Source organism: Lipotes vexillifer, unplaced genomic scaffold (genome assembly GCF_000442215.2).
Source record: "Lipotes vexillifer unplaced genomic scaffold, Lipotes_vexillifer_v1.1 scaffold1073, whole genome shotgun sequence".
Lineage (NCBI taxonomy): Eukaryota > Metazoa > Chordata > Mammalia > Artiodactyla > Lipotidae > Lipotes > Lipotes vexillifer.
The window spans coordinates 630,025-651,887 of record NW_006791304.1 but is presented as its reverse complement, the minus strand read 5'-3'; the positions used below and the strand labels follow the sequence as shown (position 1 = coordinate 651,887).

The 21,863-nt window shown below is 37.9% G+C and overlaps 1 protein-coding gene across 1 annotated transcript in view; it reads left to right on the top strand.

The window, feature by feature from the left end:
• The window catches only part of FBXL4 (F-box and leucine rich repeat protein 4), an 80,835-nt gene that overhangs the window by 27,122 nt on the left and 31,850 nt on the right, over nt 1–21,863 (top strand). Inside the window, exons 4-5 of the mRNA XM_007464303.1 lie at nt 2,249–2,591; nt 11,724–11,968. Of these exons, the coding sequence (XP_007464365.1) occupies nt 2,249–2,591; nt 11,724–11,968 (588 nt within the window). The remainder of the gene's footprint in view (nt 1–2,248; nt 2,592–11,723; nt 11,969–21,863) is intronic.

Genomic DNA, 21,863 nt, shown 5'->3' with positions numbered 1-21,863 from the left:
CTCCAAAGAAGACATACAGATGGCCAAGAAGCATATGAAAAGCTACTCAACATCATTAATTATTGGAGAAATGCCAATCAAAACTACAATGTGATTATCACCTCACACCAGTTAGTATGGGCATCATCAGAAAATCTTCAAACAACAAATGCTGGAGAGGGTGTGGAGAAAAGGGAACCCTCTTGCATTGTTGGTGGGAATGTAAATTGATACAGCCACTGTGGCGAACAGTATGGAGGTTCCTTAAAAAACTAAAAACAGAATTGCCATATGACCCAGCAATCCCACTACTGGGCATAGACCCAGAGAAAACCATATTTCAGAAAGACCCATGCACCCCAATGTTCATTGCAGCACTGTTTACAATAGCCAGGTCCTGGAAGCAACCTAAATGCCCATCGACAGATGAACGGATAAAGAAGATGTGGTGCATATGTACAACAGAATATTACTCAGCCATAGAAAGGAATGAAATTGGGTCATTTGTAGAGACGTGGATGGACCTAGAGACTGTCATACAGAGTGAAGTAAGTTAGAAAGAGAAAAACAAATGTATATTAACGCATATATGTGGAATCTAGGAAAATGGTACAGATGAACCGGTTTGCAAGGCAGAAATAGAGACACAGACGTAGAGAACAAACATATGGACACCAAGGGGGAGAAGCGGGGGAGAGAGGGGGTGGTGGTGGTGGGATGAATTGGGCGATTGGGATTGACATATATACACTAATATGTATAAAGTAGATAACTAATAACCTGCTGTATAAAAAAAATAAAATTCATAAAAAGTAAATAGGCCATTCAGGCAACGAAATGAACTGGCAGTATATTGGAGGGGAAAAAAATTGATATGATTAATAAACATATGAAAACATTTTAAGTGTTATTAGTAATCAGTGAATTATAAATTATGTCACAGAGACCTGGGTCACTCTGAAATTAGAGATTATTTTTAAAAATAAAGAGTGCTTTCAGTGGTCATTCTTATATATTGTTGGCATAAGCTTCTTTGAAAGCAGTTTGTAGTATGTATTGGGAGACTTAAAAATGTTCTTAATCTCTGACATAAGATCTTTATGTAAAAGTTCTGCTAGCTAAAGTAAATAAATAGAAATAGAAGTATTTATTGAATATTTTTGTCTGTGTTTTAAATTTTCTCTGTTATATTAGAAAACAATATTAGAGAAATGGTTATTTATGCCATATATTGGAGAATATTATATATCTAATGATGCTATGTTACAAAGAATCTTTAAATAATTTTGGAAACTAATTTTTTAAGAAGACCTATATAAAGACGTGGAATATGAGTTAGGCCTTGAAGAAAAGATGGGCAGGTAATTGTAGGTTAGGCATTTCATTGGGAGGGGAAGACAACATGAGCAAACACCTTCGTGTGGAAATAAGTTTATTATCTGGAAAGTAATGATTAACCTGGCTGAAAAGTAGAAGTTCATTTTGAAGGAATAGGAGAAAATGTTATTCACCTGTTACGTGTTAGCTACTTGCTAGGTACTGAGGATACAAGGATGACTAAAAGATGACAATAATGGAAACTTAGGAGAAGGGCATATATGAGATAACTTCATGAAAACTGTGATAAAATTTAATGACTAGATAAAAGAAAATCAAAGAAAATGATAGTTTTGGGACTTCCCTGGTGGTCCAGTGGTTAAGACTCCACACGCTTCCAGCACAGGGGACACGGGTTTGATCCCTGGTGGGGGGAATCTAAGATTCCACATGCCATGTGCTGTGGCCAAAGAAAAATATAGTGAAAGTTTTGAATTTGTATGGCACCAGTAACAGAAACAGAGAAGGAGACCTTCGTGAGGCAAGGTGAGAAGTTTAGTTTCCACAGTTGGTTTAGGGCGTGAACACAGGAGTGCTTTCTACTGTGTGCTTTAATACTTTGTGTTTACTTTATCTGTAAAACTGAGTGTTGTTCATGTACCTCTGACCACTTATTCCAGTTTTTAACTTACCAAAGTGAAATCTTCCAAAAAGGATTTTCTAGGGAGTTGTAAAAATAATTTAAGTAGTAAAAATATTTTAAGTAATAAGGTCTATGGCATTTAGGTTTAAAATTTTTTTCATGTCCTGGAAACAATTCTTGGTTTGATCCTATCCACCTTGTTTAGTGCTTTTGCTTCACACTGTAACGTATTGGGCTGGGCCCCTAACATTAAGGTAACAGTAAATCTCATTCTAAACTGTATTATAGGGAAGTTTCTTTCTTTGGCAGATGGGAGATTCTTTGGTCAGAGAAACCTACGAAGGTGAATGCTTCCCAGGCTCGCCAGTTTAAACCTTGTATTAAGCAGATAAATTTTCCCACAAATCTTATACGGCTGGAAGTAAATAGTTCTCTTCTGGATTATTACACTGAATTAGATGCCGTTGTATTACATGGTACAAAGGACAAGCCAGTGCTTTCTCTCAAGACTTCACTTATTGATATGAATGATCTAGAAGATGACTATGAAGAAAAGAATGGATGTGGAATGGACAATCTGAACAAAAAGTTTAGCAGTATTGCCCTCAGGGAAGGGACAAGTAATGGATATTTTGATAAACTACCTTATGAGGTAAGCCAAAGATATTCAGTAGCAATATTGGACATACTATCATTTAAAAATGTTTAGATGTTAATGTTTATTTTGCTAGATGTCAGAGAAATCGGAGCATTAGCAAGGTATACATAATCTGATGTATTGTGTATTTTGATTTTGGAAAGACTAGACAAAATTGTGTTCAGTAACTTCGCCACCTTTGTTTTGGATTGACTTTAGTGATTCTGGATAAACTATTAAATATATGTTATTTTATCACTGATTAACAATAACCAAAATACATAAAGCAATGATAAATTACACTCCACTTTAATTCATAATTACACAGTGTTAATATGGGCAATATGTGCTTAACTTGATACCGGTTATATTAAAGATGATTTGCTATGAAAAATAAGAGTATTAATAAGACTGTGAGAGAAATGATTATTTTGTTTAATAGTGTGCAGTTTCTCCAAGTGTCATATACTCTTCTATACTAACTATTCTATATTCTAACTAGTTATGATTTTTGGTCTAAGCAGGTATAGAGTGCCTTTTACCTAAAGTCTTGTTTTCAGTGTGTCACTGCAGGGGTGTTTCCAGGGTATATTTAGCACTCCTGGCTCCCAGGCATCAAATGCCATTAGCACACCCCCTGGGGTGGGAGTGGGGCCAGGCATTCCTTCCCCTGCTGAGAAGAGCTGTGTGTGGTTAAAAATAATATAATCAGATCTTTTAAAGAAAAATTTTATAAATTTAAACTTTAACCTGTTCAACTATCCCCCTTCCACACTGGTGGGTATTTCAGGTTTCATTGTAATAATGCAAGTAGCTTAACTTGCCTGGAACAATAAGGTAGCCTCTTGAGTGCCTAACAGGAGCTATAATGCCTGTTCAACATTTCACAATTCAAATGCTATGGTACATCCTGTGAAGTAGCTAAAGATGCCACATAAGGATGAATTTAAGGATCTAAGGTAATTCAGTCAGTAAGCCATGGAGCCAGGATCCAGCCCAGGCCTTCTAGGTCAAGTCTTGTGTTATGGAAGGAAGCTTCATAGGTGGACAAGGCACCCTGGCCCTTAGAGGGAGGAGGAAGGAAAGATGGAGGAGCAGCTGAGCTGGGACAGCGGAGCGTGGGATGTTGACAGTGTTGTTCCCTGGGGCTTCAAGGAGGGTCTGTCCTGGCAGCAGTGGCAGCAGCTCATCTGGAGGAAGCTCACTTCCTTGATTCTTACCCGTTTCCTAAAACTACAGTATAGAGATTTAAATTCAGCAAATGTATTTTAAAGAGTTTGTTGAATTTTATCCAGACCTGGTAAAATGCTTAACATGTCACTTTCAAATGAATAACGGGAACTTCAGGCAAAGGGAAGAGAGTGTCCAAAGGTGAGAAGAAGTGAAACTGTGTGACCTGTTCGGGAACTCCAGTATTTCACTGTGGCTGGAATAGGATTTGATAGCAGAAGCTGCAAGAGATGAACTTGGACACAGGCTCAGGGCTGCCTCGGTGCATCACTCCATAGGCCACCATCCACACAGATGACAGTGATTGGGACATCCCAGCCCTGGCAGTGCACAGCCCACCCTGCCACGTTGTAGAGGGCTCTGTGGGTTTTACCGAGAGGTTTGCATTTTCTCTCTTCAGCCAGTGGTCCTCAGGCTGCTGTGTCTCTCCTGTACGCAGCAGAATCAGTTGAGGGGAGTCATAGAGACCTTAGATTTTATAAATCATTTACTTTTGGTAAAAAATTAGAACAAATCCAAGATTATACCTATAATAATTTCACACTCACTTTCTTGTGTTCTCTGAATTCTTCATATGCTTTTTTTAGTGGGAGAAAAAGATGTGGAGTAATAGCTAGCCTTCCAGAAATTATCCATAATATGCAGGCATTTTTGCACATTCTTTGGCCCACAGTTAGAATGATTGCCCAGGTGTTTGGCCTCATGTAAAGTTTGTTTTTCGTATGTGTCATGGTATGAAGATTGTGAACCTTTTCTGTAGTTAGTAGGGAAACATTGAAGGTTTTATTTACTTTAAAAGAAGAATAACAAAATGAGATTTCCTTCTTAGATTATTCTGTTGGTAAATGAAGAATAGACCAAAAGGAGGTCAAGGTGGGAAACAGGGATACCAGTCGGGGAGCTACTGCAGAAATGTAGGCAAGAAGTTATGTAGCTCTGGGTACTGGAAAGTTTGGAAAGGAGGTAAGCCGGAGAAGTATTCTAGAGATGCAGAAGGTAGAAATCAAAGTAACTATTGAATGTGGACATGAAGCAGAACATCACAAGGACTTTTAGGCTTCTGGTTGAAATGACCTGGTGGATGGATATGCCATTAATCATAAACCAGTGGGTGAAGGTGGAAGGGTGCATTGACTTGGAGGTGCCTGTGATTCATCAAAGCCAACTTCTCTGATTGAGAAGTTGACAGTAGGCAGTTGCTATTTGAGTCTGAAACGCAGGAGGAAGGTCTGAGTTTACATTTGTGTGAGTCTTCTCAGAAGAGGAGAGGGCTACCATGGTAGATGAAACTGACCCAGAAAACTCTGAGGGTGTGAATAAAGGGCCAAGAATAGAATTCTGGGATTACTAACATCTAAGAGTCCAGTAGAGGAAGACAAGTCAGAAAAGGCACTTGGGACAAGGATGAGATTGTCTTAAAAGCAACGATAGGAAGCTAAAAAGGTATAGAGAACAGAAAATGGGTGTGGTAGGCCACACCGCTGCAGAGAGCTCAGTGACGAGTGCCCACTGGTTTTGGTCATCGGGAGATCTCTGATAATCCTTTACCATTATCAGTTCAATGGAACTCTGACCATAGGATGAGAGATGAGAAAAACCTTACCATATCTGGTTAAGGCATCAAGGAGCGGGGGAGAAGCAGAGACAAAAAGTGTTTGCTCTCTGAGCATAAGCAGAAAAATATTTCTATTAATATACACCAATCATGGGCAAGACTGTCCACCAGTAGTGAATAATACTTGGCATCCTAACACTCCACCCCTTCATGTCACACTCAATAAGGCATATCAAAATGAGGAAGAGTATGACATTATTATAGATATTATTTGCTCTAATTTATCTTTTAAAAGGAGAAAAGACGAGTGGCAGAAGATGTAGCAGGGTGGGAAGGTTTCTGTTTGTGATGCAAGCTGGGAGAGATTTCAGTATGCTTTTATGCTGTAGGGAAGGAGCCAATAAAGAGTAAAAGCTTCCAGTACATGCAAGGGGTTTAATCAATACAACAAAATCACATAGACGAAACCGACAGATAGAATCAGTCGTCCTGAAGGACATTGATTAGCCATGATGAAAGCAGTACAATGCATAAAGAGTTGATGCTGCAAAACACTGAATGATCTCACAGTGAGTAAAAAGAGAAACTCTTTTTTTAAAAGTTGCCCAAATTATATAATCCAAGTTATTTAAAGGAAAGAAAACCCCACATTTAAATATGTCAAGTGACATAATGTTTCCTTAGTTGAAAATAATTGTATTATGAGTAGAGTGGGTTTTGAGGGCAGATCAGCTGTGTTTTGAGACATACAACATCCTACATACAACATCTTACTTTCAGCATGGTGTCAAATGGCACTTTAGGCTAGGATACCCCCATATAAAAACATCTTTTGACAGACACTAGATACTAGATGAGTAATAATTAATGGGTATTATCTTGTGGGCCTAAAACCTGTTATCTTTTGCTTAATCAGAATCCAAAAGTGCTTTTTCACATGCCAATGTCATGGTCTCAATAACTTCATTATTCTTTTTCTACTTTGATATTTGCTTAAAATGTAATATTAAGGATCAGAAAATATTTTCACACAAAATATATACATCTTTTAATATTGGTGACTTTGGAATGATGCCAGCAATTGCTGGGAGTTATTTAAATTATCAATCATCTGGAAAAAAGTGAATTATTTATCCTCTGATACATGGATATATTTAACTTTTAATGCCTCTTTGCACTAACTGCTTAAAAATTTTACTGAAATAGCTTTTAATATTGTAGTTAAAACAACAAATTTTTAGTTCATTCTACACATATTTAAGGTCCTACGGTTGCCAAGCCCAGATGGCTCATAGGTTCTTTCAGACATTTAAGAAGTGATCAAATCCTGTATTATTTAAACTCTTTCATAGCATAAAGAAAAAGGAAAGTTTTTAACTTCTTAGTGAAGCTGTTATAATACTCTAGCACATAAAAATAAAATTACAGACCAATTTTACTTCTGCAAACAAAATATAGTGAATAGAATTATTTTAAAATAGAATACAAAATGTCATTCAGGATGTATTCCTGAAATTCAAGGGTGTTTAGGTATTAGAGAATCTATATGATAATAGTACAGTGCTATAAAATAATAACATAGTCAAAGGAGAAAAATCCTACGATCGTCTCAGTAGATGTGCAAAATTGTTTGACAAATGGAAGCTGGATAGATATCCAAATTTTTATCAGTGTCTGTTAAAAAGTAAATACCTTATTAAGCTATCTACGAATTGTCTGCTAACAAATATTAGTAACCAAAAGCTAACATCATATTTAATTATCAAACACTAGAAATGCATGGTTCAATATGGTAGCCACTAGCCACATGTACTGTTGAGCACTTTATGTCTAATCTGAATTGAGATGAACTGAAAGTGTAAAATACACACAGGATTTCAAAGACTTAGTATGACAAAAAAAGATTTAGTATCTCAGTAATAATTTTTTTTTTTTTTTTTTTTTTTTTTTTTTTTTTTTTTTTTTTTTTTTTTTTTTTTTTTTTTTTTTTTTTTTTTTTTTTTTTTGGGGTACGCGGGCCTCTCACTGTTGTGGCCTCTCCCGTTGCGGACCACAGGCTCCGGACGCGCAGGCTCAGCGGCCATGGCTCCCGGGCCCAGCCGCTCTGCGGCATGTGGGATCTTCCCGGACCAGGGCACAAACCCGTGTCCCCTGCGTCGGCAGGTGGACTCTCAACCACTGCACCACCAGGGGAGCCCTCTCAGTAATAATTTTTATGTTGAACACATGCTGAGATGATCATTTTAATATATGTCATCAAATAAAATATATTAAAATTAATATCACCTATTTCTTTTGAATTTTATTTTTTAACTTCATTGAGGAATAATTGACAAATATAATTGTATATATTTAAAGTGTACAGCATGATTTGATAAACATTGTGTAGTGATTACCAAGATCAAGATAATTGACACATACATCACCTCACATTGTTAACTCTTTTGTGTGACTCTGTGTGGTGAGAATGCTTAAGATTTACTCTCAGCAACTTTCACGTATACAGTACTGTATCATTAACTAAACTCTTTTGACTTCTAAAAAATTGAAGTTACTAAAAATTTTTAAATTACATATGTGCCTCACATTTATGGCTCACATACAAATTAAAGTCAGGAACAAGACGTCAGTGTTACTTAACATATTCTGGAAATACTATCCAATGCTGGAAGATGGGAGAAAGAAATAAGAGGCATGATTTTTGGAAAGAAGGCTGTGAAATTATCATCATTTGCAGGCAGTATGATTTTGTATTAGAATACTCAGGAGAAGAGACCAAAAACTATTTGAAACAATAAGTAAGTCGGCAGGTTACAAAGTTAATAGATAAAAATCAGTAGCTTTAGGAACTCTAGGATCAAAAAAGATCATTAAATAGTACATCATGCCATGCCCTTGAGTGGGAAGACACAATGAAGTAAAGATTAAAGATGTCAGTTTTCCTTAAAGTAATCTATGTGTTCAATGAACTTCCAGGTAAAATGCAAACATAATGTGTTGTTTGTTTTTTGATAGAAAAGTTCACCTAAAAACTATGAAAAGGCTCAGGAAAATTCTGGAAAAGAAGAGTGATGGAGGGAGCACTAGTCCCACCAGATAATAAAGCACATTATGAAGCCATAGTACTGATATTTGTGGATCAACAATGAAGATAGAGTCTCATTTGCAATCAAACGATCCAGTGCATTCCCACACATAAACTTTTTTTTTTTTTTCCGTACACGGGCCTCTCACTGTTGTGGCCTCTCCCGTTGCGGAGCACAGGCTCCGGACGTGCAGGCTCAGCGGCCATGGCTCACGGGCCCAGCCGCTCCGCGGCATGTGGGATCTTCCCGGACCGGGGCACGAACCCGTGTCCCCTGCATTGGCAGGCGGACTCTCAACCACTGCGCCACCAGGGAAGCCCTCCCACACATAAACTTTTAAAAAGTCAGAACAAAAGTTATTTATTTGACCCAGAGGGCTATTGATATGGGAGAAATAAATGGAACAGAATAGAGTCTAGAAACAAACCAACAGGAAAGAAGGGAACATTGGCAGTTCCCTTGGCAAAGGATTACATTTCTGTAGTTAAAAACAAAGCATATAGGGCATTCCCTGGCAGTCCAGTGGTTAGGACTGTATGCTTTCACTGCCAAGGGCCCAGGTTCAATCCCTGATGGGGGAACTAAGATCCCACAAGCCGCGCAAAACAAAACAAACACAAGACAAACAAACAAAACCACAAGACAACAGTGCCATACTATTTTTGTTTCTGTTTTATTTCATTTTTTCCTTCTCCTGCTTTCAGAATGGCAACATTTAAAGTATTGATACCAGTGCTGTCTAGGTTATGAGTGAATGGGTACTTTTATGCCCTGTTTGTGTAAATTGATGCAAACATTCTGAAAGGCGATTTTGTGTTTATATCAAAACTTTTAAATGCATGAAATTTACCCTAAGATATATTTGCAAAATTTGCCAAGATACACATACATACACAAAATGATATTGCACTGTTATTTGTAATAGGAAAAAAGCAGGAAATACATCAATGAGAAATTAGCTGAATTAGTGTATCACATCTGTAAGGTCGAATGGGGTGGATTTGTATGTGCAGATATAGAAATATCTACAAGATACATCATTCGATGAGAAAAGTAAGGTGCAGAACAGTGTATAAAGTATCATTCTTTTAGTGCAAATCCAAGGATAGAATTTCATACATATTTATCTGGAAGAGATCAGAAAAACTGTTAGCAGTATTTACCAAGGGGCAGAGGGATTATTAGATTTGAGGTTGGAGAGGGAAAAACTCATTTTCTACCTGCCTTCAGTGTTTGGATTTTCTAATATTTTACCTGAATTTTCTTTTGTTGTTTGTATAATTTGCTTGTTGACAATTTGCATGTCATCAGAATGATGAGATTTTAGACTAATTTTTAATTTCCTTACATTTCCCTGGGTTTTTTTGTTTTTTGCGGCACGCGGGCCTCTCACTGTTGTGGCCTCTCCCGTTGCGAAGCACAGGCTCCAGACGCGCAGGCTCAGCGGCCATGGCTCACGGGGCCAGCCGCTCCGCGGCATGTGGGATCTTCCCGGACCGGGGCACGAACCTGTGTCCCCTGCATCAGCAGGCGGACTCTCAGCCACTGCGCCACCAGGGAAGCCCACATTTCCCTGTTTTTATAACACATACACACACACCTTAATGTTATTTTTCAAAAGCCCAGTTCAAATGTTAAAAATAAATAGGGATTTCCCTGGTGGTGCAGTGGTTAAGAATCCGCCTGCCATTGCAGGGGACACGGGTTCGATTCCTGGTCTGGGAAGATCCCACATGCCGCGGAGCAACTAATCCCACGAGCCACAACTACTGAGCCTGCGCTCTAGAGCCCACTAGCCACAACTACTGAGCCCGCGTGCCACAACTACCAAAGCCCGCACGCCTAGAGCCTGAGATCCACAACAAGAGAAGCCACCGCAATGAGAAGCCCACGCATAGCAACAAAGAGTAGCCCCCGGCTCGCTGCAACTAGAGAAAGCCCACGTGTAGCAACGAAGACCCAACGCAGCCAAAAATAAATAAAATTTTAAAAATAAATAAATAGCAAAAACACCCCAAGCCTTCTTATACTCAATATATGTATTAGTCAGCAATCCTCATATTTTATATGTACTCTTCAAGCTTATTTTAAATATGTTGTTGTCAGTCTTTGTCATATTTTGGCCTCAAACAGTGTTATTCTGACCTAAATTTAATACTGGGTCTGCATAGTTAAATTAATTGACAAAGAGCATTTAGGTTAAAGGGCATAATTGCAAATCAAAACATATAGCTAGATAAATACACTGCATTAAGTAAGAAACTCAACCTTCTCTCTCATCTAAAGATTATTTTACCATTTAGCAAATATTTGATTTTTTTTTCTTAGTATTTCTTGGTTCAGAATAGGCTATTTAGCAGTGATTCTTTGAAAATTAGTTTAGGAGCCCCTGACTGTTCACCATTAAGAAAAAACAAATCTTGAACTAGTTCAAAGAAACTCTTTTAATTAGAGATAAAAATCTTTTTGATTCCTCCTCCTTAATACTTTTTTGTATCTGTTAGCTACTCCCTAGTCACTGCTAGTTGCCTTAAGCAGGCCCCTGATTCCTCTTCCTTGGCGGGTTTCCCTTCCTGCCTCCGGTAGTGCCCCCTGCAATGATCTTTCTAAACCATAAATCTGACTCTGTCACTCTGCAGTTACATAAATCCCTTCAAGACTCCTCATTGCTTTCAGAATAAATCCAGGCTCCTCGGTGAGGCTCTCTGTGACGCAGTCCTTACCACTAACTAATCTTTCCTCTCCCCAGTTTTGCCTCTCACTCTTTAAAGCTGAGCCTTGCTGGTCCAAGTCCGCTTTCACTGCGGTTAGGCCTGTGTCTTGTGTCAGGCTCTAGTAGCAGTTTATGCGTCTATCCAAGCTATTAAAACATATCATCGTACTTACCAGTCCCCACTGGACTCTGGAAACCCTGAAAGTGGGAGCTCTTCTCACCAGTGTTTGATGTGTAGTCGATGTTTAGTAAATGTTAAGTATGTGAAAAATTGTATTATTCAGTAGATTACCAAAATATATCTTTGCACAGTAAAAAAAAAAAAAAAAGTCGACATGAATTGAATTTACTTTGAATGCTCTTGAAATGTAATATATATAGCCTTATATATGTATGGTTACTACTGATTTGGATAGTTCTGTTGAATGTTGATTTATTTAGTATGTGAAAGTATTGTTATAAAATGTATGATACTGTTGTTCTTTATTAGATCATATCATATGCTTCAAACAGTGATACTATTTTTTCAGTCTGGGTGATCTTGGTTTTTCTGTTTTATGTAGCTCATTCAACTGATTCTGAATCATCTGACACTACCAGACCTGTGTAGATTAGCACAGACTTGCAAACTACTGAACCAGCATTGCTGTGATCCCCTGCAGTACCTCCACCTCAATCTGCAACCATACTGGGCAAAACTAAATGACACCTCTCTGGAATTTCTGCAGCCTCGCTGTACCCTCGTCCAGTGGCTTAATTTATCTTGGACTGGCAATAGGGGCTTCATCTCTGTTTCAGGATTTAGCAGGTTAGTGCCAAGCCTTGTTGAGGTTATTTAAATCGGCAGGCTATAATTCCTATGTAGTAGTTTCGATAATAAAAGTTTGAAATTATATATCATGTACTTTAGATCATGTTCAGAGTGCTTCTGCTTACAAAAGTGGATGAGTTAGTTTCACCGTCCTCTTCAGCTAGACTTCACGAGATGGAGGGAAATTATGCCCTTTACCTCATATTTTTTAAATTCTAAGTAACTTTCAACAGAGCTCCTTTTTTTCTTTCTCATATTTTCAGCACAGATGATTAACACATTCTAAAAACTATTTCCAAATCAAAATCTACCTCCCTAATGTGATTTGTCAGAAATGGAAAACAATTTATTATAGAACATTTTTAATTAAATCTTAATTACATGTGCAATACATCACCCAAATTTAGAAGCTCATTTAAACTAATTATGTTGAAAATGCAATTGCATGTTAAATAGGCGACCACACTTGCAGACCTTCCCAGGTGTTTCTGCTCCTTTCTATTTAAGCATTTAGTTTCCTTACCATTAAATGTCACCTGTTAAACATTTGAAAGCTTGCAGGAGTACATATTCATTTAGTAATGCCATAGTCATTTTTCTTGTGAAACAAACAGGTGTTTTTCTCCTAACCTTGATGGTTATTCTCATTGTATGTTACAGTATAATCCGTTTCATTAAGTTAAACAACGAAGAAGTAGACACTTTGGGGAAATTACCTGTTTCTTTTGTTTTGTTTTGTTTTTCTTGTTTTTTTTTTTGCGGTACGCGGGCCTCTCACTGTTGTGGCCTCTCCCGTTGTGGAGCACAGGCTCCGGACGCGCAGGCTCAGCGGCCACGGCTCACAGGCCCAGCCGCTCCGCGGCACGTGGGATCTTCATGGACCGGGGCACGAACCCATGTCCCCTGCATCGGCAGGTGGACTCTCAACCACTGCGCCACCAGGGAAGCCCTACCTGTTATTTTTGATTAACAAATAATCTCCTATCCTGTTTTTAGAAGTTAGAATGAACTACAGCCCTCGCTACACATATCCCCAGTGGATACATTCCTGAACAGTGGTTTATGAATTAGAAATCTGTATTTTGAGCTTTGTTCCCCTTGACTTAAAGTATAAAAATAAAGATGCAGTTCCAGAAATAAATATTTGATACCATTAGATTCAGATGAAGTCATGTTTGAAATAGTACCAATGTGTTCAAAATGCTAATATTGATAGTTTATGCATCAAAGTAAAAAATAAACAAGCAGTAATGGCTTATAGCACATGTTGAAACCATGGATGCACTGAGTTTCTTTCTTTTCTGCCAGAAATAGAGCCAGGGGAAGGGGTTCTTAGATAAAACATGATGGGATTGTGGGTCAGAGTTCTAAAGATTTTACAACAGGCTATGTATACAAAATTCTTTTTTATTATGTAAATTTGCTTAAAAGGGGATATATATATATAATATATATATATATAAAATATATATATATATAGTAGAAAAATAAGGCATTTCTTTTTGGCAGTGTGATTTTGGTAAATTTTTATAGAATCCATATTTTGAAAATTGCTGGATCTTTGACAGCTCTCCAGTGGCACACAAGCTTAGTCCTTTCTACTTTTGCTGCAGACACACACACTTCATTGGCTAATTTTCCTCACTATTAATGGGACCAAGAAGAGCTGAAGCTAATGATGACTGTGGGTATTCAGAGCAGGCACTATAGATCATAAACCAAGACTAAATGACTCTGAGAGCAGATAGAACCATTGGTATCAGTAAGCATTATTTTACATTATAAGGACTTTTCGGTGTTTCAACCCCTCATAGCTCTTTTTTCAGTGTTTCCCACCATTAGGAACTTACTGTTTGTTTTCACTCTTGGTGTGTAAGACATTATGGTGAGTGTCGTGGACCATGTAAAGAGATAGATAATATAGTTCCTACTACAGAAAAAAAAAAGATATAAGAATAAACATTTAAACATATCCTTCCTATATTTTTATAAATAAAATAACAGTGAGGCAACTAATGAGTTAAAGAAAATATTGGTAATGAATGGCTGAAGTCCAGCTTCTTTGGCAAAATGTTGCATATAACCATGGTATAATGAATAAAATGTAGAGATAGTATTAAATCAGTTTTTAAAAACTTTACGTAGCTTCTTCGGGTGCATGAGCAGAAACCTAAGTTGTGAGAAGAAAACTTCGCAATGCTATTGTTAACATTTTAGACACGTGATGGATAAAGATCTTCTTTTATGAGGTGAAAGCTCCAATCTACTTTCTCACCAGCAATTTCTCTTCCATTTTCAGTTCAGCCATTTAGTTGCCATGGGGCTGTTTAAATAATCACAAAAGTGCATACATAAATTTAAGTTTTCCATATTTCACAGGAGTATTTCAGCCAGTAAAACCATAAATAAATCTTGATAGCATTCCTTTAAGTATAGTCATTGTTCTCATTAAGAAAATAAAAAGGTTAAATAACAGGGAGAGAGAATCTTTTTTGGGGTGGGAGGTACTGGAGTTTTGCCTACTGATTGCTGTTGGCCCCCTTGACTTGACTGCTGAATTGATAGTCATTATGGCTTATAGGCAGCATTCCCAGAATAAACAATAAATATTCATGGCTTGGTTATTAATGAATAATCTATGAGTAAGTATGGTCTATTTATGCTCATTACTGTGAAGAAGACTTACTTGTAATACTTTAAAGAAAAAAAGTACATTTTTAAAATAGAGACCAATGATGATGAACTTGCTTTTTGAGTAAGTCTTTGGGAAAAGTTTGATATAGTTTATTTTTGTTACCTAAAAACCTTATCTTCACAAGCTGGAATTGTTTCACTGGATTTTAAAGAACTTAGGAATTTATTTTATTCAAAATAACAGGGAAATTGGAATAATAAGAACTTAAAACTTTTAATCAGTTATTAAAATCCTATTCTATCTACAGATTTGTGATTTGTAACTTCAAGTACTGCTCATTTATATCATTACTCATTAAAATCACATCTACTGTAATTCCACTTTTCTCTTATAATACACTTCCCTAAAGTCTTGGATATGCCCTTGTCTCCCTGCCTGTTGGTGCTCTGAGGCTTAATCATATCATTCTTTTTTTTTTTTTTTTAACATCTTTATTGGGGTATAATTGCTTTACAATGGTGTGTTAGTTTCTGCTTTATAACAGAGTGAGTCAGTTATACATATACATATGTTCCCATATCTCTTCCCTCTTTGTCTCCCTCCCTCCCACCCTCCCTATCCCACCCCTCCAGACAGCCACAAAGAACCGAGCCGGTTTCCCTGTGCCATGCGGCTGCTTCCCACTGGCTATCTACCTTACGTTTGTTAGTATATATATGTCCATGTCTCTCTCTCGCCCTAACACACCTCACCCTTCCCCCTCCCCATATCCTCAAGTCTGTTCTCCAGTAGGTCTCTGTCTTTATTCCTGTTTTACCCCTAGGTTCTTCATAACATTTTTTTTTCTTAAATTCCATATATATGTGTTAGCATACGGTATTTGTCCTTCTCTTTCTGACTTACTTCACTCTGTATGACAGACTCTAGATCTATCCACCTCATTACAAATAGCTCAATTTCGTTTCTTTTTATGGCTGAGTAATATTCCATTGTATATATGTGCCACATCTTCTTTATCCATTCATCCGACGACGGGCACTTAGGTTGTTTCCATCTCCGGGCTATTGTAAATAGAGCTGCAATGAACATTTTGGTACATGACTCTTTCTGAATTCTGGTTTCCTCAGGGTATATACCTAGTAGTGGGATTGCTGGGTCATATGGTAGTTCTATTTGTAGTTTTTTAAGGAACCTCCATACTGTTCTCCATAGTGGCTGAACCAATTCACATTCCCACCAGCAGTGCAAGAGTGTTCCCTTTTCTCCACACCCTCTCCAGCATTTATTGTTTCTAGATTTTTTGATGATGGCCATTCTGACTGGTGTGAGATGATATCTCATTGTAGTTTTGATTTGCATTTCTCTAATGATTAATGATGTTGAGCATTCTTTCATGTGTTTGTTGGCAGTCTGTATATCTTCTTTGGAGAAATGTCTATTTAGGTCTTCTGCCCATTTTTGGATTGGGTTGTTTATTTTTTTGTTATTGAGCTGCATGAGCTGCCTGTAAATTTTAGAGATTAATCCTTTGTCAGTTGATTCATTTGCAAATATTTTCTCCCATTCTGAGGGCTGTCTTTTGGTCTTGTTTATGGTTTCCTTTGCTGTGCAAAAGCTTTGAAGTTTCATTAGGTCCCATTTGTTTATTTTTGTTTTTATCTCCATTACTCTAGGAGATGGGTCAAGAAGGATCTTGCTGTGATTTATGTCATAGAGTGTTCTGCCTATGTTTTCCTCTAAGAGTTTGATAGTTTCTGGCCTTACATTTAGGTCTTTAATCCATTTTGAGCTTATTTTTGTGTATGGTGTTAGGGAGTGATCTAATCTCATACTTTTACATGTACCTATCCAATTTTCCCAGCACCACTTATTGAAGAGGCTGTCCTTTCTCCACTGTATATTCCTGCCACCTTTATCAAAGATAAGGTGACCATATGTGCATGGGTTTATCTCTGGGCTTTCTATCCTATTCCATTGATCTATCTTTCTGTTTTTGTGCCAGTACCATACTGTCTTGATTACTGTAGCTTTGTAGTATAGTCTGAAGTCAGGCAGCCTGATTCCTCCAGCTCCATTTTTTGTTCTCAAGATTGCTTTGGCTATTCGGGGTCTTTTGTGTTTCCATACAAATTGTGAAATTTTTTGTTCTAGTTCTGTGAAAAATGCCAGTGGTAGTTTGATAGGGATTGCATTGAATCTATAGATTGCTTTGGGAAGTAGAGTCATTTTCACAATGTTGATTCTTCCAATCCAAGAACATGGTATATCTCTCCATCTGTTTGTATCATCTTTAATTTCTTTCATCAGTGTCTTATAATTTTCTGCATACAGGTCTTTTGTCTCCTTAGGTAGGTTTATTCCTAGATATTTTATTCTTTTTGTTGCAATGGTAAATGGGAGTGTTTTCTTGATTTCACTTTCAGATTTTTCATCATTAGTATATAGGAATGCCAGAGATTTCTGTGCATTAATTTTGTATCCTGCTACTTTACCAAATTCATTGATTAGCTCTAGTAGTTTTCTGGTAGCATCTTTAGGATTCTCTATGTATAGTATCATGTCATCTGCAAACAGTGACAGCTTTACTTCTTCTTTTCCGATTTGGATTCCTTTTATTTCCTTTTCTTCTCTGATTGCTGTGGCTAAAACTTCCAAAACTATGTTGAATAAGAGTGGTGAGAGTGGGCAACCTTGTCTTGTTCCTGACCTTAGTGGAAATGCTTTCAGTTTTTCGCCATTGAGGATGATGTTGGCTGTGGGCTTGTCATATACGGCCTTTATTATATTGAGGAAAGTTCCCTCTACACCTACTTTCTGCAGGGTTTTTATCATAAATGGGTGTTGAATTTTGTCAAAAGCTTTCTCTGCATCTATTGAGATGATCATATGGTTTTTCTCCTTCAATTTGTTAATATGGTTAATCACATTGATAGATTTGCGTATATTGAAGAATCCTTGCATTCCTGGAATAAACCCCACTTGATCATGGTGTATGATCCTTTTAATGTGCTGTTGGATTCTGTTTGCTAGTATTTTGTTGAGGATTTTTGCATCTATGTTCATCAGTGATATTGGCCTGTAGTTTTCTTTCTTTGTGACATCCTTGTCTGGTTTTGGTATCAAGGTGATGGTGGCCTCGTAGAATGAGTTTGGGAGTGTTCCTCCCTCTGCTATATTTTGGAAGAGTTTGAGAAGAATAGGTGTTAGCTCTTCTCTAAATGTTTGATAGAATTCGCCTGTGAAGCCATCTGGTCCTGGGCTTTTGTTTGTTGGAAGATTTTTAATCACAGTTTCAATTTCAGTGTTTGTGATTGGTCTGTTCATATTTTCTATTTCTTCCTGATTCAGTCTTGGCAGTTTGTGCATTTCTAAGAATTTGTCCATTTCTTCCAGATTGTCCATTTTATTGGCATAGAGTTGCTTGTAGTAATCCCTCATGATTTTTTGTATTTCTGCAGTGTCAGTTGTTACTTCTCCTTTTTCATTTCTGATTCTATTGATTTGAGTCTTCTCCCTTATTTTCTTGATGAGTCTGGCTAATGGTTTATCAATTTTGTTAATCTTCTCAAAGAACCAGCTTTTAGTTTTATTGATCTTTGCTATTGTTTCCTTCATTTCTTTTTCATTTATTTCTGATCTGATTTTTATGATTTCTTTCCTTCTGCTAACTCTGGGGTTTTTTTGTTCTTCTTTCTCTAATTGCTTGAGGTGCAAGGTTAGGTTGTTTATTCGAGATGTTTCCTGCTTCTTAAGGTGGGCTTGTATTGCTATAAACTTCCCTCTTAGAACTGCTTTTGCTGCATCCCATAGGTTTTGGGTCGTTGTATCTCCATTGTCATTTGTTTCTAGGTATTTTTTAATTTCCTCTTTGATTTCTTCAGTGATCACTTCGTTACTAAGTAGTGTATTGTTTAGCCTCCATGTGTTTGTATTTTTTACTGCTCTTTTCCTATAATTGATATCTAATCTCATGGCGTTGTGGTCGGAAAAGATACTTGATATAATTTCAATTTTCTTAAATTTACCAAGGCTTGATTTGTGACCCAAGATATGATCTATCCTGGAGAATGTTCCATGAGCACTTGAGAAAAATGTGTATTCTGTTGTTTTTGGATGGAGTGTCCTATAAATATCAATTAAGTCCATCCTGTTTAATGTATCATTTAAAGCTTGTGTTTCCTTATTTATTTTCATTTTGGATGATCTGTCCATTGGTGAAAGTGGGGTGTTGAAGTCCCCTACTATGAATGTGTTACTGTCGATTTCCCCTTTTATGGCTGCTAGTTTTTGCCTTATGTATTGAGGTGCTCCTATGTTGGGTGCATAAATATTTACAATTGTTATATCTTCTTCTTGGATCGATCCCTTAATCATTATGTAGTGTCCTTCTTTGTCTCTTCTGATAGTCCTTATTTTAAAGTCTATTTTGTCTGATATGAGAATTGCTACTCCAGCTTTCTTTTGGTTTCCATTTGCATGGAATATCTTTTTCCATCCCCTTACTTTCAGTCTGTATGTGTCTCTAGGTCTGAAGTGGGTCTCTTGTAGACAGCATATATATGGGTCTTGTTTTTGTATCCATTCAGCCAATCTGTGTCTTTTGGTGGGAGCATTTAGTCCATTTACATTTAAGGTAATTATCGATATGTATGTTCCTATTCCCATTTTCTAAATTGTTTTGGGTTCGTTATTATAGGACTTTTCCTTCTCTTGTGTTTTTGTCTAGAGAAGTTCCTTTAGCATTTGTTGTAAAGCTGGTTTGGTGGTGCTGAACTCTCTCAGCTTTTGCTTGTCTGTAAAGGTTTTAATTTCTCCATCAAATCTGAATGAGATCCTTGCTGGGTAGAGTAATCTTGGTTGCAGGTTTTTCTCCTTCATCACTTTCAGTATGTCCTGCCACTCCCTTCTGGCTTGTAGAGTTTCTGCTGAGAGATCAGCTGTTAACCTTATGGGGATTCCCTTGTGTGTTATTTGTTGTTTTTCCCTTGCTGCTTTTAATATGCTTTCTTTGTATTTAGTTTTTGACAGTTTGATTAATATGTGTCTTGGCGTATTTCTCCTTGAATTTATCCTGTATGGGACTCTCTGTGCTTCCTGGACTTGATTAACGATTTCCTTTCCCATATTAGGGAAGTTTTCAACTATAATCTCTTCAAATATTTTCTCAGTCCCTTTCTTTTTCTCTTCTTCTTCTGGAACCCCTATAATTCGAATGTTGGTGCGTTTAATGTTGTCCCAGAGGTCTCTGAGACTGTCCTCAGTTCTTTTCATTCTTTTTTCTTTATTCTGCTCTGCAGTAGTTATTTCCACTATTTTATCTTCCAGGTCACTTATCCGTTCTTCTGCCTCATTTATTCTGCTATTGATCCCATCTAGAGTATTTTTCATTTCATTTATTGTGTTGTTCATCATTGTCTGTTTCATCTTTATTTCTTCTAGGTCCTTGTTAACTGCTTCTTGCATTTTGTCCATTCTATTTCCAAGATTTTGGATCATCTTTACTATCATTATTCTGAACTCTTTTTCAGGTAGACTGCCTATTTCCTCTTCATTTGTTAGGTCTGGTGGGTTTTTATCCTGCTCCTTCATCTGCTGTGTGTTTTTCTGTCTTCTCATTTTGCTTATCTTACTGTGATTGGGTTCACCTTTTTGCAGGCTGCAAGTTCGTAGCTCCCGTTGTTTTTGATGTCTGTCTCCAGTGGCTAAGGTTGGTTCAGTGCGTTGTGTAGGCTTCCTGGTGGAGGGGACTAGTGGCTGTGTTGTGGTGTATGAGGCTAGATCTTGTCTCTCTAGTGGGCAGGTCCACGTCTGGTGGTGTGTTTTGGGGTGTCTGTGGACTTATTATGATTTTAGGCAGCCTCTCTGCTAGTGGGTGGGGTTGTGTTCCTGTTTTGCTATATGGTTGGCATAGGTTGTCCAGCACTGTAGCTTGCTGGTCGTTGAGCGAAGCTGGGTGCTGGTGTTGAGATGGAGATCTCTGGGAGATTTTCGCCGTTTGATATTATGTGGGGCTGGGAGGTCTCTTCTTGACGAGTGTTCTGAAGTTGGCTCTCCCACCTCAGAGGCAGAGTCCTGACTCCTGGCTGGAGCAGCAAGAGCCTTTCATCCACTCGGCTCAGAATAAAAGGGAGAGAAAGTAGAGAGAATTAGTATAAGTAGGAGGAAATAGGAAAGAAAGAAAGAAAGAAAGAAAGAGAGGAGGGAAGGAAGGAAGGAGGGAAGGAAGAAAGAAAGAAAGAAGAAAAGAAAGGAAGAAGGCAAGAAGGAAAGAAAGGAGGGAGGGAGGGAGGAGGGAAGGAAGGAAGGAATGAGGGAAGGAAGGAAAAAATACAGAAAGAAAGAAGATACAGTAAAATAAAATAAAGTATAATAAAGTTATTGAATTAAAAAAATAATTATTTAGAGGAAAAAAAAAAGGGAAGGATAGAACCTTAGGACAAATGGTGGAAGCAAAGTTATAGAGACAAAATCTTACATAGAAGCATACACATATACCCTCACAAAAAGAGGTAAAGTGGAAAAAATCATAAAACTTGCTCTCCAAGTCCACCTCCTCAATTTGGGACGATTCGTTGTCTCAAAAAGGGAAGGAAGGAAGGAAAGATAGAAAGAAGGTAAAGTATAACAGAGTTCTTTAAATTAAAATTAATTATTAAGAAAAAAATTAAAAAAAAAAATGGTCGGATAGAACGCTGGGACAAATGGTGGAAGCAAACCTATACAGACAAGATCTCACACAGAAGCATACACATACACATTCACAAAAAGAGGAAAAGGGGAAAAAATCATAGATCTTGCTCTAGAAGTCCGCCTCCTCAATTTGGGATGATTCGCTGTCTATTCATGTATTCCACAGAGGCAGGGTACATCAAATTGATTGTGTAGCTTTAATCCGCTGTTTCTGAGGCTGCTGGGAGAGATTTCCCTTTTTCTTCTTTGTTCTCACAGCTCACAGGGGCTCAGCTTTCGACTTGGCCCTGCCTCTGCGTGTAGGTCGCTGGAGGGCGTCTGCTTTTTGCTCAGACAGGACGGCGTTAAAGGAGCCGCTGACTCGGGGGCTCTGGCGCTCTCAGGCCGGGGGCAGGGAGGGGCACGGAGTGCGGAGCGGTCCTGCGGCGGCAGAAGTCGGCGTGACGTTGCCCCAGCCTGAGGCCCGCCGTGTGTTCTCCCTGAGAAATTGTCCCTGGATCCCGGGAACCTGGCAGTGGCGGGCTGCACAGGCTCCCCGGAAGAGGGGTGGGGGCAGTGACCTGTGCT